This window comes from Sprattus sprattus, assembly GCF_963457725.1.
Source record: "Sprattus sprattus genome assembly, chromosome: 19".
NCBI classification, from domain to species: Eukaryota; Metazoa; Chordata; class Actinopteri; order Clupeiformes; family Clupeidae; genus Sprattus; species Sprattus sprattus.
The window spans coordinates 19,417,104-19,433,821 of record NC_137917.1 but is presented as its reverse complement, the minus strand read 5'-3'; the positions used below and the strand labels follow the sequence as shown (position 1 = coordinate 19,433,821).

Below are 16,718 nucleotides of genomic sequence, written 5' to 3'. Positions count from 1 at the left end.
CTAAATGCTGAGTACATCGGGTAGTACTACTTAATCACTTCAAGTCCACGACTCAAGTTACATGAACTTGGTTTTCAAAATCTGACAAAGATGACATAATCCGTTTCATTTTTCAGTGTTTTAATTACAAATCCGCTCCACGAGTAAACAAACAAAACAAAACAAAAATCTCATAACCAAACATAAACCCTCGAAATCTCAGCAACATTTTTAATGAGACCATGTTGCAGTTTACAGATGGCTCTGTGCACTGGAATGTAGTAATCACTTAGGACTTCAGGTGAGGGCCAAACAAAAATAACCTGGTGACTGTGACGCTCGTGCCATGAGTTTGGATGGGATAGGAGGTGGGGTTCCCATCTCCCCCATGGTCATGGGCTGGGACCGGATGGTGACTGGATGATCAAATAACAGAATCAGCGCTTCAGTTCTTCCTCTTGCCCTTGCCGCCGGTGACTTTGGCGGGAGTTGCGACGGGAACAGCAGCTTGGTAGAGAGCAGCTGAAACTTTGTTGATGTAATATATTGAAAACAGAGAGAAGATCAGGCTGAAGAGAAGAGAGGGGAGTGAAAGAGGAAAAGGAGGAAAAGAAAAATGCAAATGTTAACACAGGTCTGTGCATAAATCAATAACACTAATGATCCAAAAACACACATTAGGCTCGCTAAACAGAACACTCAGAAATCATGAAATCAGACGAGGGAGTGAGAATCACTTTGCTTTAGCTGTAGAGGAAAAATGTGCACAACAGTGGCTGAACCAAAAAGAAGCCCTTGTTGTGATAGAACATGTGATCCTTGTACTAAAGCTCTTGAAATAACCTAAGGAGTCCCTATGCTGTGCAGACTCATTAACACGGCCTGTGATACCTTCAGGGTTGAAAGTGCTCGCCTGACTAACATCTCAGTATTCATCTCTTCACGTGACAAACTGCTGAAAGATGCATGCATTCAGGCTTTACTTGGAACCACAGAAGAGACATGATGCAGATGGTGAGGACCAGTGATATGTCAACAATATTTTATATTATCCTATTTTTTTTTAAAAATATTTTGTGGTTGATTGTTTTACCCTGTAAAGAACCTTTATATTACATTGTATTTTAAAGTGTGCTATATAAATAAAATCCATAATTACTTAATTATTAAACAAACAACAACAACAAACAAATGTTAGCCTGGGAATGTGTGGAGGAAACTCACCATGTGGTCACGCAGACACGATGTACCAGCGCAGAGGCAAACAGAGCCAATGACAGGCACACAATAACTATGGGAGGAATGGAGAGAAAGGTCAGGGAAAGAGGACCAGAAATAAAAGAAAAACAAAACAATATTGCAATCAGTTATCTATTTGCAAGCTGTTACTTTGAGAATATAAATTTAAGAAATGCAAAGACACCTTTAACGTTAAATGTAATTATATACCCTGCAGGTGTAGAATGCCATTGACTGAGTGTTTAACAATCCCAAACTGATTTAATTCAATTTATAAAGCAAAAGGAAATAACTTTTAGGAGCGGGTGTGTGTGCATGCTGGTGCACCTGGGTATCAGCATGCACACATGTGTCTTGTTGCTTGTTTTAGGCTAGAATTGCAGTGAAATGCAAACTCACTTTCTGGGAAGATCTTGGCCTGGAAGCCCTTTCCAAAGACCAAGCACTCCAGGTTATTGAAAGCCTGTGAGTTTAATGTTAAGGACAAATACACACCCACTTGAATTTAGCACGTTACTGAAATAAAATAGGTTTGAAAGTAGTACACAATTCTCAGATAGTGATACATTTTGCCAAAACAATGCCTAACATAAACTCTTAACTAACCACAGACATTTACCTCTAACAAACATATGCGTGTGACTTGCTCAAACGAATGCATTGCAGCAGAATTTAACTTAATAGCCTGACTGTATGTCGTGGACCACTGTCCCACCAAAGTTCTAACCACCTTCTGAATAACTACAGCCAAAATGGGTTTGTTCAGCATCTTTTTGAAATTTGTCCAGGTGTGGCGATTCGCTGTTACCACTTGAAAGTGTGATTGGCAATATGTGTGAAGGATACAGTGAGGGAGCAGACGAAAAGCACGGAGCCCAGGAAGCCGCCAACGATGGTCAGCCACTCTGTGGACCCAAGCTGACGACTGAACATTTGCATGCCGGCGAATACCAGCACCGACAGGAGGCTGGACAGCACCAGTGATGTGCCTGTGTTCACTGCTACAACAGCATGAAAAATGAGAGTCAGACAGACATGATAGATGATTGCCACTAAACACAGTCGGTCAGATATAGACAAAACTGACGCTGGGCTGAGAAACTCAAAATACATTAGCAATATGTATAGGGTTGTGCTGAGTCTCCCACTTTAGTTTGACCAGACCCTATAGAAATGTCCAGGTTTGACTTCTTTTAGTGTTGGGACACGTCAGTGTACGACATCCAAAAAAGTCCGTCTAGAAACATGTCCCTATGCATAACGTTACAGGAGTTAGCTGCCAAACTAGGTTACATTTAGCTAACAAATCAATCTCATCACGGTTGTCAGCGTGTATCTCGAAAGTGTCCTTATAGATACACATTTATGTTTGGTTGTGTTAACGCTGTATACAATTCGGACAAAACGAACGAGCAAACCGTCTCAAAGATGCTGGTTAGTTTCCGTATCTGCAATGCAAGCGCTTGCTCTGCAATACAAACTAAGTTAGCCAACATTGACGTTCCTGGATGTCGTATCACTAAAATAAAAAATCAGTGTAAGCTAAACGTTTAAAGACACGACAGCATATGTGTCTATAGAGTAACGATAAAACAGAACACAAAGAATGACCGTCAAAACATGATTGTTCCTTTAGTTCAGTGCCGTTAGCTAGCTTTGGTTAAGCTAACTTGTAGCTGGGTGGCTAATGTTACTTAAATGCTTATTCGGGGACCAAATAGTCAGCAAACAACCTAACAAATAACATAACCGATAGCTAAGTGTGGATGTCTTTGCTATTCAGCCAAAATGCACCAAGGTACTCACCCATATTTAGCGGTTCAAAACAACTGGAGTTTTTGAAGCGGAGCTCCAGACGAAAAAGGTTCGTAAGGTGATGATGTGTTAAACAACGACGTCAATGTAGCTGCCGGGCGGCAGCGGAGACACTACCGCCACCCAGTGTTTAATAGTGGAAGAAGCTCAACCCTCAAAGCCTTGTGTAGCATATAGCCTGGAAATTGATGAGGATTTTAGCCTATAGACTAGAGGGGCTGCATGGAAAATTGATTCATATTTTTCACATTTATAATTATGTATATGCATAATACAGCATGCATTTCCATGTGACTATACTTAAATTAAATTACGAATTTCTCAAATGCATTAGCCCATAAAACACAGAGAAAACAGCATGCTCTTTCATCCATCAACCATGCGAGCTTGGCTCTGTTTCTCTCCGCAGGTTCCTCCGCGCATGCTCCCCATGACTGGTTTATTGAATTCTGTATAAGATGAGACAGGGGACCGAAGCCGTTCGCTCACATTAGCCATTTAAGATGGATCCGTTCAAGGATCATCATGCTGCCCGACAACGGATACGGTTAAGCATTGTATCGGACCAAGGAGACCCTGTTTGTCGTGTTTTTGTCATGTATCCCTCTTGCGTTGTTAGTAATGGCACGCGTTAACGAGCAACTGTACAGGTGTGATGCGCGTATAGCGTAGCTCTACGTTGATTATATCTACACCGTTTATTTTCTCGGACAAATCGATTTAATTAGGCCTATAATAGTAGCTACTGGTGTGGCGCATTTTTGTTGTAATACATCCAAAACAGAAACGGTTGGATCCAGCTATGGCAGATCAGGAGCTTCACACATTTACCTCCATCATGGATGCTCTGGTTCGCGTCAGTGTAAGTGTGATCATACTTGACCTACATATTCTGGTCACTTGTTGTTAGTCTGTAATTTGTATTATTCTGCACAATGTAGCCTAATAGACGGAGTGTCACAACTGGTAAACACACTATCACATATCACAGACCACTTCTGTCTGTTGGTGTCTATGGTTGAATTGTCATTTCCATAGACCTCGATAGGCCTATTGGTCGTTATGCTTATGAAATGTGGTCGTGTGTTTAGCAGGAACATCCGAGTTTAGACCCAGTTACAGAAAATAAAAATAATCTATTGTAATATTGTTGCAAATAAAGTATATGTAAAAAGGCACGGGGATGCACATTGAAGCCTAAGAGTTTTACAGAGCCTACGTAGCCTATAAGCATGTGGGATTCGCCCATTTGTGACTCGGCACTAGAGCGTTTTGCCCGCTGGTGAAGGCCCAGGAACGTTGATATCGCAGGGTGAACTATAAGGGCCCTGCGCATCCAAAACCACACTACTCTATACTACCATGTAAAGTAGCCTAACATTTTCAGACAAAATTGCAGACTCGACCAATTAAGGCAAGCAGTAGACATTGTAAATTGTAATTAAGGGCGATACCAAAAATGTGCTGGCTGCCAGTACGGGCGTGCTGCTACGTCGGAGTGATGCGCGTTGTCATAGAAACGAGATGCAGGCACGCGGCGACCTCGCGCAGATGAGAGACAGGGGAAAACGGGGGAGAGAGAGAGACAGTCCGAGCGAGGGAGAGCTATGACTATAAGGTTTAGGTGGATATCCTGCAGACGCGAAGAGGGCGGTCACTTTTTCTGAATGTTAAAACGATGCGAATATGAATTGCATCCGGCCTGAAGTCAACTCGTTGGTTCCCAAAAGGGCTAATAAAAGCGAACGGGCAGATTATGCGATTATTTGAATTCATGCTGCGTAAGAGCAAACAGGGACGCAGGGATTGGAGGTCAGTGCAATTTATTTGATCAGTAACGTTGTCTATCTATCTGGTGTAAAAAACCCGAAATAAACAGAATTAATAGAAAATGTACTGGCATGGACAACGTTGTGTTGTAACTTCACACCATTATGAAATGGTCACAACATTAAATGGTTTTGGAAATAACTTGGGATCATTGGTTTCAATGGTGACATCAGTGGAAATAGGAAAGCGTTGCTTGAAAGAAATATGTATAGTAACTAACAGGTGTGCTGAACACACCAGAATGAAAAATAAATCCCATGTAAAGAATGACAGCTCAGTTCATGGCTGTGTTCCCTGCTGGTCTGAGTCATATGTGAAGTTATAATTAGCCCCACATATAATGATCTATAATGTATGGGAAAGCCTCTGTCGCCATTCGGTTTTAGACAGCAGGAGACATTCTGTTTCCACCGCCTTTCCTCTCCTTTCTCCCTTAGTTGCCCCTCTGTTGTTCTCCTACCTTCTGCCATAAATCTTATCCTTTCGCTGCTGCTGCTGGTTGTTCAAAGCTTTATGGTCACACTGTGTATTGGTACGACTGTATATATTCACTGCAGTACATTTGTTGTACCTGGTAATGAGATAGAATCTTCCATTCTCTCTCACTCTCTTCAGTCCAACATGAAGAGCATGGAGCGGGAGCTGCGCTGTCCGGTGTGCCATGAGATGGTGAAGCAGCCCATCGTGCTGCCGTGTCTGCACAGCGTGTGTGTGTTGTGCGCGGCCGAGGTGCTGGTGCAGAGAGGGTACCCCCCACCTGATCTCCCCCCGGAGCCCAACACCCCCAACAACAGTCCCCACACGCGCTCCCCGCGCCACGCACGCAGGCCCCCACCCAAGACTGGCCTGGACCGCGTCCTCAAAACAGGTGTGTGTGTGTGTGTGTGTGTATGTGTGTGTGTGTGTGTGTGTGTGTGTGTGTGTGTGTGTGTGTGTGTGTGTGTGTGTGTGTATTTGTGTGTGTGCTTTTGTGTAGTAAAAGAGAGAGAGAGAGAGAGAGTGTGGGAGCTGGTGTAAATGTTCTCAACTTTTACTTTGGTTTGGCCATTCCCTTTATTACTTTATTCCATGACTTTATGTGATGATTCTTGGTATAGGCGGCTGTGAATTAATTGGCTGTGTTTATTTCTGGCTGGTCTTCATTTTGCCTACCCCCTAAAGCCGCTGCCTATCCCTACATCAGACTGTCTGGGTGAACATGTGTGTGGGTGCTGACATCATTCTGAGATAAGATAATGTGTGTAATAAAGTGCAGACCATCTCACCTGTGAGCTCACCAGTTAGACTCTTGTCTCAGTGTGATGCCACTGTTTCCTAGGTGCTGTCTCTAGAATTTTGTCTGTGTGTTGTCTGTGGTATTGTCTGTGTGTGAGTGTGTGTGTGTGTGTGTGTGAGAGAGAGAGAGAGAGAGAGAGAGAGAGAGCACATGTCAATAACGTTGTCAATAACTTTGTCATAGTGGCTCCATACTGTATATGTGGTGCTACTATTTTCTCTGCCAGAACCTTGGTGTGTTTGTGTGTGTGTGTGTGTGTGTGTATGTGTGTGTGTGTGTGTGTGTGTGTGTGTGTATGTGTGTGTGTGTGTGTGTGGTGTGTGTGTGTGTGTGTGTGTGTGTGTGTGTGTGTGTGTGTGTGTGTGTGTGTGGTTTTGTGTTCTGGTGAGTCAGTGGGATTGCCTTTGTGTGTATGTGGTTTATGAGACCAGCAGGTGGGCTGCTGTGCCATCGAGCACAATTCTGTTTTTGTCAGCAACTGTGCTGATGTACAGAAGTAGAAATACCTTCAGACAGGCTAAGTAACTCTTCTCTCTGTCTTTTTTTTTACCTCTGTCTACTCCAATGTTGCCTCTCTGTCTCTTTCTCTCTCTCTCTCTCTTTCACTCTCCTTCCATCTCTCTCTCTCACACACAAACACATACACACACACACACACACACACACACACACACACACACACTAACACACACTAACACACACACACACACACACACACACACATGCCTACAGTCTGTGGCACGTACCCTGGGCGCAGACGTAAGGACACACCTCCTTTGCTGATGCTGTTTCCGTGTCCATCGTGTAAGAAAGATGTGGAGCTGGGGGAGAAGGGCCTGACTGATTGCCTCAGAAACCTCACACTGGAGCGCATTGTAGAGAGGTAATAAAACACACACACACACACACACACACACACACACACACACACACACACACACACACACACACACACACACACACACACACACGCACGCACACACACACACACCAAATTATATAGCCAAGAGTGCAATAAACCAGAGAGTTCAGGTGAGGACAATGCTGCCCACTAGTTATCATTTATGAACATTATATTATATTCTTTAACAGAGAATGTTAGACAGACAACATTGACATGTTTGTCTCTACTCTCTTCAGTGTTAGACAGACAACATGACAACATGACAACATGACGGATGGCGGTGATGAACAGCGCACCGGCCTTTATTTGGGGCAGGCTTGAATTAGGGGCAGGCCTTTATTTAGAGAGACAACATGATTCAACCCATAAGACCAGAATATTTCTTGAGAATGATAAAGAATGTCAGATTTCAGCCTACAGAGTTTAGGTATTTTTTGCTCAAACTATTTCATCAATAGAGGAGAAGATGGAGAGAGAGGTAGAGAAGGTCTGTAGGAAAACATGCTGACATGCACCCGCAAACATATAGGTGCAGTATCACTATGTTTCGTGCATGAAGAATTACTGAAGAATAAACCTACTGAGGCAGTTTGAACAGAGACTTTTCACAGTCTCAATTACAATGCAAAACCCGACAATCAATAAAGAGTGAGTCAGAGTGAGTCAGAGAGAGGAATAGAAAGAGAGAGAGAGGAATCGAGAGAGGAATAGAGAAAGGAATAGAGAGAGAGAGAGAAAGGAAAGTGCATGTGATACACTGTAACTTTGGTAAAGTGCTGATACACTGATCCAGGCTGTCTTTGATCTGCTGAGGAACAACTTGTCTAACTCGACTCATACTCTCTCTCTTATCTCTCTCTCTCTCTCTCTCTCTCTCTATCACACACACACACACTCGCACACACAGTTTCTCTCTCATCTACATCTACATTTTACGTAGTACTTTCACACCAGAGGGCGATTCCTTGCTTAAAGCATATCTACCTGATGCTTTTAGTAGATACACACATTATACTATTTCACCAAACTACAGAATATATATTTTCTTTAGCTAATCGCATTGTCTTTGAGGCTTATAGCCATGCAAAAGCAAGATGAGGAAGTTCATTAATGCCAATATTTGAATTTGGGAAAGGTTCAGAAACACAACTTGAAATAAAATAAAAGTGTAACATATTCTCCGTTATCATTGAGGTATTGTTAACATCACTCTGGAATATTTAACATCTCTCTTATTTCCCCCCTTCTTTATTCTTCCTCCTTTCCTTTGTCATCCTAATTGTCATCCTGTCTTTTCCTCTCTGTTTGTCTTCTCTGTCATGCATCTTCATCTGTCTCTCCACCTCTATCCCTCCCTCCCTCCCTCCCTCCCTCACAGATACCGGCAGTCAGTGAGCATCGGCAGCATGGCGGTCATGTGCCAGTTCTGTAAGCCCCCTCAGCCCCTGGAGGCCAGTAAGGGATGTGCCGACTGCAAGTCCAACTTCTGCAACGAGTGCTTCAAGCTCTACCACCCCTGGGGCACACCCCGCGCCACACACGAGCACATCCTGCCCACACACAACTTCAGGCCCAAGGTGAGGGGGGAGACGGGCTTGCGCACACACACACATATACACACACACACACACACACACACACATACACACGCACACACACACACACACCAATTGCAAACACACACACACACACACACGTGTGTGTGTGTGTACACACACACACGTGTGTGTGTGTGTCATCTGTCTTGGCTCCGTTAACTCTAACCCCTGACCCCTGTCCCCAGGTTCTAGTGTGTCCAGAGCACGAGCAGGAGAAGCTGCAATTCTACTGCCGTGTGTGTCAGCGCCTCCTGTGTTCACTCTGTAAACTGCGCCGGGTCCACTCAGGCCACAAGGTCCTGCCCATCGCCCAGGCCTACCAGACGCTAAAGGTGCGCTCTCACACTAACTATGAGCTCCTGACCTGAACTTGATCTCCCTTAAGCTCTACCCACACCTCAGCTTTAGTATCTATCTAGTACTACTGCATTCTTATGATCAATGCGAAAGTCACAAGCTTTTGGGATTTCAACAGTCTTTGTGTGTGAGTTTCATTGTATCTCAGCATTTAATGGGTAAATAAATTCCTCCTCTCCTCTCAGTGGTAAACATTTCTATTAATGTAAATAAGTTACCTTGACTGAGAATAACCATATAGTGTACAGACTTTGTCTGAGCTTTGATGACGTAAACCGATCTTTGTCCTGCATGGTAGCAACTCAGGGAGATCTGCCTTAAGCACTTCTTCTGTACTGCATTACAGGATTGGCAAAAGTAATTAAACAGCATCCAGATATCAGTGTACTAATGAAACTGTATATATGGTGTGTGTGTGTGTGTGTGTGTGTGTGTGTGTGTGTGTGTGTGTGTGTGTGTGTGTGTGTGTGTGTGTGTGTGTGTGTGTGTGTGTGTGTGTGTGTGTGCAATGTTGAGAGAGGTTGAATGGTGATAAGCATAGCTCACACTAGCTACCGTGTTTCACCCTTACAATATTACAACACAGGAGAAGATCACCAAAGAGATGAACTTTGTAATGGCCAATCAGGAAACAGTCCAGATCCAGATCGGCCAATTGGAGGGCGCCATCACTCAGATGGAGGTAAACCAGTAACGAGAGAGGAAACGGAGATGACCTCTCTGGCCAAAGCAATCAGCTAATGGTGTCTCTCCTCTACCTCACCTCCCTTTTTCCTTTCCTTATCCCATCTTTTCTCGATCATTTGCTCTTGATCTCTGCTTCGCTGTGGGTCCCTTTCTTCGTTTCTCCCGTTTGCTTTGTTTGTCTCAATCCCATTTGTCTCTCATCTCTTTGCCCTCGCCTTTCACCTTCCTTCTCTTCCTTTCTCTTACTCCCTCTCTCATCCCTTCACTCCACTGTATTGTGTTGTCCAATCCTCCTGCCCCTTGCTCTAGACTGCTCTTTCTCTTTCCTCTACTTTATCTCTCACCTGTTCATTTCCAACCATCTTTTCTTCTGTCACTAAAATTGTGTTTCCATCTCTCCATTGTTGTCTTCTATCCTCAATCTGTCCTCCCATTTTGGGTCAGTGTGCGATATACTGTATGCAGCTGAGCAGTATCATTGCTTAGAGGCTTCTGGCGTGTGTTTATTGTGCATATCTTATGTGTATCTTATGTGTACAGCAGGGTTGCACATGAAAAACTGCTACCATACGTTAATCAACCAAAGAGTGTGTGTATGTTTGTCTGCTCATGCTGTGTGTGTGTGTGTGTGTCTCTCTGTCTGTGTTTGTGCGTGTGTATGTGTGTGTGTGTGTGTGTGTGTGTGTGTGTCTGTGTGTGTGTGTGCAGCTGAACAGCAGCGTGTCTCAGGAGAAGCTGCTGGCGTGTGTGGAGCAGCTGCGGGCGGCGCTGTCCGAGCGGCAGGCCACGCTAGCGTCGGCGCTGGAGGGCTCGCGGGCCCGGCGGGCCGGGGCACTGGAGGCCCAGCTCCAGGAGAAGCGCAGCCTGCTGGAGGATGCCGGCCTCGTCACCTACACCCACGAGCTGCTCAAGGAGAGCGACCAGCCCTGCTTCGTCCAGGCCGGCCGCGTCACCCACTACAGGTAACTAACTCAGTGACAGAGTAGCCTGCACTCAGGGTGGTGAAAGTTGTTGACCTTGATTCTGGCGAAACGTTGTCGATAGGTTGGCAAAGGTTGTTTGAGCTCAACAGCCAATCAAATCACACCCCTCCCCTCTGTGCTCCTGAAACAACGTGTTAATTGGCTGGAATAGTGTTTGGAATGGGATATGGAATTTGTAATGGAAAAGGTAAGGACTGTGCCTTTAATAGTATGGGAAAGGCTAGTACTGTGTCAGTTCTGCAAACCCTGTACGTGGTAGGTTTAAAGCCAAAGCTGCTTAGATTTATTGCTATCAGGTGCCTTAATATTTATGCATCTGTCAGGGAGTGTGGTTCAGCTCCCAATAGCAGTTTGTACATGTGTACATGTCCCACTCCACAAGTGTGTGTGTGTGTGGGGGGGGGGGGGGGGTGGGGGTGGGTAGAGAGAGAAAGAAAGAAAGAGAGAGAGAGTGTTTGAAAGCAGGTGCAGCATAATTATTCTGTGTTTTTGTTCAATTTGTGTTGATGGTGTGTTTGTATTCTCAGCAAGAACTGTTCATGGCTGAAGCTGTGTATGAGTGTGTTTGCACTTTATCAGCATGACTCATCAGAGAAGTTGCTTATATTTCTTTTTGCAACTCTCATTCCTTTCTCCTCCCTCTCCTCCCTCTCTTCCCTCTCCTCCTCTCTCCTCCCTCTCCTCCCTCTCCTCCCTCTCTTCCCTCTCCTCCTCTCTCCTCCCTCTCCTCCCTCTCCTCCCTCTCTTCCCTCTCCTCCCTCTCCTCCCTCTCCTCCTCTCTCCTCCCTTTCCTCCCTCTCCTCCCTCTCTTCCCTCTCCTCCCTCTCCTCCTCTCCAGGCTGGCAAAGGCCATAGAGCACCTGCAGAGTTTCTCTCTCTCCGCCGATCCCTCGTTCAGACACTTCCAGATGGACGGATCTCAAGAGCTCAAACAGATTAGCAGCATGGAATTCATACGAGGTTTTCTTTTTACCACAGTTTGTTATCTCATAGTTTACACCACTGACAGGATTACAGTTTGTCCATTTCCACATAATACACACACAACTAATGTCTTACTACATGTAGGTTGGTTTACAACTCTACATACAACTTTACACATGTGTGTGTGTGTGTGTGTGTGTGTGTGTGTGTGTGTTAATAGGAGTAATAGAATATACATACACAGCTGTGAATCTGTTAATAGACCTACGCACTTAAAGACATCCATTTTATTATGCAGAAATGCTTGGTTTCTCTGTGGAGAAGATACTGACGCACCCCTTCCTTGCCTTGCTGCAGCTCCACTGGCTCCCGTGATTGACACTCAGAAGACGCTGGCCTATGACCAGCTGTATCTGTGCTGGCGACTCCCACTAGACTCCGCCCCTGCCTGGCACTACTCAGTGGAGTATCAGAGGAGAGTGGGCGGGGCTGGCTCTGTTTGGGGCGGGGTCAGGACTGAGGGAAATGGGCCGAACTCTTCTGGTGGCTGGCTGAGGATGGAGGATGTGGGCGGGACAAGTGCTGTGATTGACAGGCTTGAGATGGACAGTGTGTTTGTGTTGAGAGTGCGGGGCTGTAATAAGGCGGGCTTTGGAGAGTACAGTGAAGAGGTGTACCTGCACACACCCCCTGCACCAGGTGAGACACACACAGGTGTATCCATACATTCTCCCTCACACACACATGTGTGGACTCACACCCACACACACACATGCACACAAACGGGATATGGATTACCTAAACAATGCATATTTAACGCACACCATGTACTCCGACACACTCACACATACCCAAGCTTGCACACACACACTCATCCTCAAATTGTATGATTGTACTGTTGTCATTTCAAAGCAATTCTCTCAATCTCTCCATCCCTCCACTCCTGTGGTTTTATTTTTTGCATCTCACCGACTCCTCTTTCCATGTTTCTATTCCACCCTCTTCCTCTCCTCTACATGCCATGCTCTCTCTATCTCTCTCTCTCTCTCTTTATGTTATCTCTCACCCTGCTCACCCTCTGTTCCACCTGCTCCAGAGCACTATGCAAGGCTACATATCCCACGCTCTTCTCTCTTTCTCCATCCTTCCTCCTCAAACTCTCTCAATCTCCTTTTTCTTCTCTCTCTCTCTCTCTCTCTGTTCTCTTGCTCCTTTCTTTCTCCCGTGTATCTTTAGCAACATCAGTTTAGAACTGTTCCGCTTGGTCTGCAGAGATGAAGCTTACGTAACGGAGAAAAAAAACCTTGGCTTGCCGTTACAGTGCTGACCCTGCAGAACACATAGATCCATCTCTCTCTCTCTTTTCTCTCGCAGTTCCCACCTCCCTCTCTCTCTGCATCTCTCCGCTCATCCCTCTGTTTTTGCTCTGCTCTGATGGCCATTCCTCATATGCTGGAATGTATCAGTGGCATTGGCCCTGGTCTTTACCTGTTCCTGTTAGTACCTGAGAGTTTGTTTTTCTTTCCTGGAAGTAGTGCAACCTGTTCTCCTGTTTTATCCTTCCTCGTTTCTCCCTCCGTCCTCTTCCCCACTTCCTCGTTGCCTCCATCCCCCTTTTGGTCGATCCTCCCTGCCCCATTTCTGTCTTTTCCTGTCCTCCTCTTCTTCCTCTGCTCCCCTGTATTTCTCTCCTCCTATCTCGGTCCTGTACCTCTGTCTATTCTTTCCCCTCTCCTTGCTTGTCCTGGTTTTGGTTCTCTCTCTCTCTTTCCCTTCTGTCACTCTCTCTTGCTGTCTCCCTCTCTTTCTCCTTTTCTCTCTATCTCTCTCTATTTCCCTCTGTCTCTCTCTCTCCCCCTCTCTCCCCCTCCCTCCCTCTCTCTTTCTCTCTGTCTGTCTCAGTGTTGCCGTTTAGCCTGGACTCTCGCTGGGGCCTGCATGCAGACAGGCTGGCGCTGGGGAAGGGCCAGACGTACGCGCGCAGCGTCCCCGGTCTCGCCCTCCTGCAGGCAGCCGACCGCACTCTCACTTCCTGTCACCTGACCTCTGACCTGCTGGTGGCCGACCTGTCAATCACGCAGGGCCGCCACTACTGGGCATGCTCCGTGGAGCCTGGCTCCTATCTGGTCAAGGTGTGTGTTAAGTACACACAGACACACGTAGGCGCACGCATACATACTGGACACACTGGACACATACACACTCTCCTTTATTCTCTCTCTCAGTCTTCATAGTTAGGTATATTATGTATAAATCATTTTAAGCCTGTATTTAGCATAAGATTGTGGATGTCTTTGGATCTGACTGACGTGGCTGGGGGGTGCATATCAAAATGGCTATTATATAATAGAAATTGTGCTGTTGGTTCAGCCTTATGTAATTATACTTTCTGCAAACAAAAGAAAATTGCCGTAGTAATACTGTATGTTGAATGATTGTTTGTTGTGGGCAGGGAGTCAGCCCAGCGATAAGTGGGACACTGTGTTGTGATTACAGGTGGGGGTTGGCCTGGAAGCAAAATTACAGGAATGGTTCCATCTGCCACAGGACATGGCCAGCCCACGGTGAGTGTGTGTGTGTGTGTGTGTGTGTGTGTGTGTGTGTGTGTGTGTGTGTGTGTGTGTGTTGCAGCAGATACCACAATATTGATGAGTTGGTTTCAATTCTGACAGGGTTTAATTCTCCCCCCGTAATCCTTTATTTGTATTCTTTCTCTTTCCAATTTCAATGCAGAGGGCTTTGATAAGATGACTTTGAGTGATTGTTTGCATGACGCAATTTCTGATAATCTTGTGCAATCCACACTGGAGGCTCCTTTAAGCCTTCCCAGATCATGAGTGTTGCCCACTCTTCTCAGTATTTCTCTTCTCAGAGACTGTATCAGGGAACAGCCGGCAGGTGTTTGGGATCAGTCACCATTGTTGAGTGGCTCAAGCGATGACGTATGAAAGTAGCAGTATGTGTGTGTGTGTTTTTTAAAAATAAAACTCAAGATTTACCCAGATTTACCCAGATTTATCACTTCAAATGCAATGTAGGTTAGTGGTCACTCCTGTTCCATGAAACAGGTCTAAGAGGATCAATGCCAGACTGCGCTGAACACAGAGAAACACTGGCTGGTGTGGTACAGCTGTGCACAGTCAGAGTGTGTGTTTCCACCTGTGTGGGTGGGCTTCATTGTTCCTCCTCCTTCATGGCCAGGCCGGGCTTTACTGGGGCAGGCTTGGCATCCTCTGGCCCGACGGCCCATGTTTTCTTAGTGTCGTGATTTCAATACCCAGAGACCTTTTGCTTCGACCTTTCACATGCAAAAAGTCTGGACAAAGTTAATAGCGGTACTTTCTGGGACATGTCAAACAGCAGTTAATGGTTATTTCTCTTGAGTCTATCCAAAGCATTTAAAGCAGAATCGGGACAGGTAGCGGCTTCATTTGGTGACTGTCCCTGGCCTGCGCGGCTCTAAACCATAACTTGTACCTGTCTAAAACTTCAGCCTAAACTTTAAGATTATGATTACTTCTCAACTGTGACCCCTTTTTAATGATGGCCTTGGCAGACTCGATGTGTGATCCATTGCGCCGTCTTGATATACTTTGCTAGTGCATATGTAAACACCTGCCACCCTTACGTATTTGGTCACATCAGGAGACTGCGTTCATTGTGCAACCTAGATTCTGTTTCATGGTAACAATAGTGGAAAAAGCACAAGTTTTTTAATGACTATGAGATTTCTTACCACGGATTTCTCTCTTGAATGTTAATCCAAAGGGCTTTGATGGGATGACTGTAAGTGATCGTTTGCATCACGCAATATCTGATCATTTGCAATCCGACCTTCATCTCGGTTTACACCCATTACCGAGGCATACAGTATACTCTATGGTTTAATAACGGGAAAATCAACAACTCAAGAGAGAACTAGGAGCGGTAGCAACCTTGTTTAGTCACTTTAGCATTTGAAGACATTTAATATTTAATCATTTCTCTATCAATTCAATTCAATTCAATTCAATTCAATTCAATTCAATTCAATTCAATTCAATAGGTGCTTTATTGGCATGACAAGGTCACTTACATTGCCAAAGCAGTTGTATACAATATACAACCATACATAGACATACAATTACAGTAATTGGTTTAAAAATACAATAAAATACAATAAAATAAAATCAGAAAGTCAAATCTATCTATAATCTATCTCTCTCTCGCTCTCTCTCTCTCTCTATATATATACATATATATATCTGTGTGTGTGTCTCTCTCTCCATCCTCTTCTATCTTTCTCTATGTAGATATGACCCAGACAGTGGGCATGACAGTGGGGCAGAAGATGCACAGGACAACCCCCCTCCGTTCTGCTTCCTCACCATGGGCATGGGCAAGATTCTTCTGCCCCACCAGGGGCTAACACACCCCTCAGGCAACCCCCTCACCATCCCTCTACCCCCTCGCCTTGGGGTGTGTCTGGACTTCGACAAGGGACGTGTCACCTTCTACGATGCCCACTCTCTCCGCATGCTGTGGGAGGGGCCTGTGGACTGCTCCGCCCCCGTCTGCCCAGCCTTCTGTTTCATTGGTGGAGGGGCCCTGCAGCTGCAGGAGCTCGTGGCCAATCGCAGGAACGATCAGACCCCGCCCAGGAGGGTGACCATCCAAACACGCGCCACCAATCTCTGTAACTGACGTTACGGGTCGCATATTCAACCAATCGGTTGTCAGGATGGTTCTTAGTGTTAAGCACCTTTTAAATTACTCTTCTTTTACTGTTCATGAACTTATTGATTTATTTTCTATTTATTTTACTTACCAGGGATGCTTTGTATTAAGGTTTCTGTAAACATTCTGTACTAATCAACTTTTTTAACGGTATACTCACTTTCAGATTTGCACTACTGCTAATGGTGGATCCCGGCAAATCATTTTCTCATGTTGACATCGTCTGCTCACTGGAAGTAGTAAAATTGTAAACTGTACAAAAAAATGCTTCCGACTGTCAAATGCATGCATAACTGGACACCCTGAATGTGACTCAAGTCTGTACCTCAACGCCTTCTCTTACTCCAGTATGACAACAAGGGGAATGAACACTTGAGCCATTGATTTGCAGCGATCTACCGTATGCCGAT

The 16,718-nt window shown here is 45.2% G+C and overlaps 2 protein-coding genes across 2 annotated transcripts; one reads left to right on the top strand and one right to left on the bottom strand.

The window, feature by feature from the left end:
- Nucleotides 1-189: 189 nt before the first annotated feature.
- Nucleotides 190-3,096, bottom strand: krtcap2 (keratinocyte associated protein 2). Its single transcript, XM_080858176.1, has 5 exons — nt 3,025-3,096; nt 2,065-2,219; nt 1,618-1,681; nt 1,204-1,270; nt 190-548 (listed from the first exon to the last, which is right to left on the bottom strand). Exons 1-5 carry the CDS (start codon nt 3,026-3,028, stop codon nt 425-427), a joined length of 414 nt encoding a protein of 137 aa, XP_080714302.1. The 5' UTR covers nt 3,029-3,096; the 3' UTR covers nt 190-424.
- Nucleotides 3,097-3,835: 739 nt separating this feature from the next.
- Nucleotides 3,836-16,275, top strand: trim46a (tripartite motif containing 46a; the record flags this gene model as incomplete). Its single annotated transcript, XM_080858168.1, has 12 exons — nt 3,836-3,895; nt 5,479-5,731; nt 6,872-7,022; nt 8,422-8,620; nt 8,827-8,973; nt 9,585-9,680; nt 10,394-10,647; nt 11,507-11,628; nt 11,950-12,291; nt 13,495-13,724; nt 14,089-14,156; nt 15,885-16,275. The coding sequence occupies 12 exons, from the start codon at nt 3,836-3,838 to the stop codon at nt 16,273-16,275; spliced, it is 2,313 nt and encodes a 770-aa protein (XP_080714294.1).
- Between the last annotated feature and the right edge of the window lie 443 nt (nt 16,276-16,718).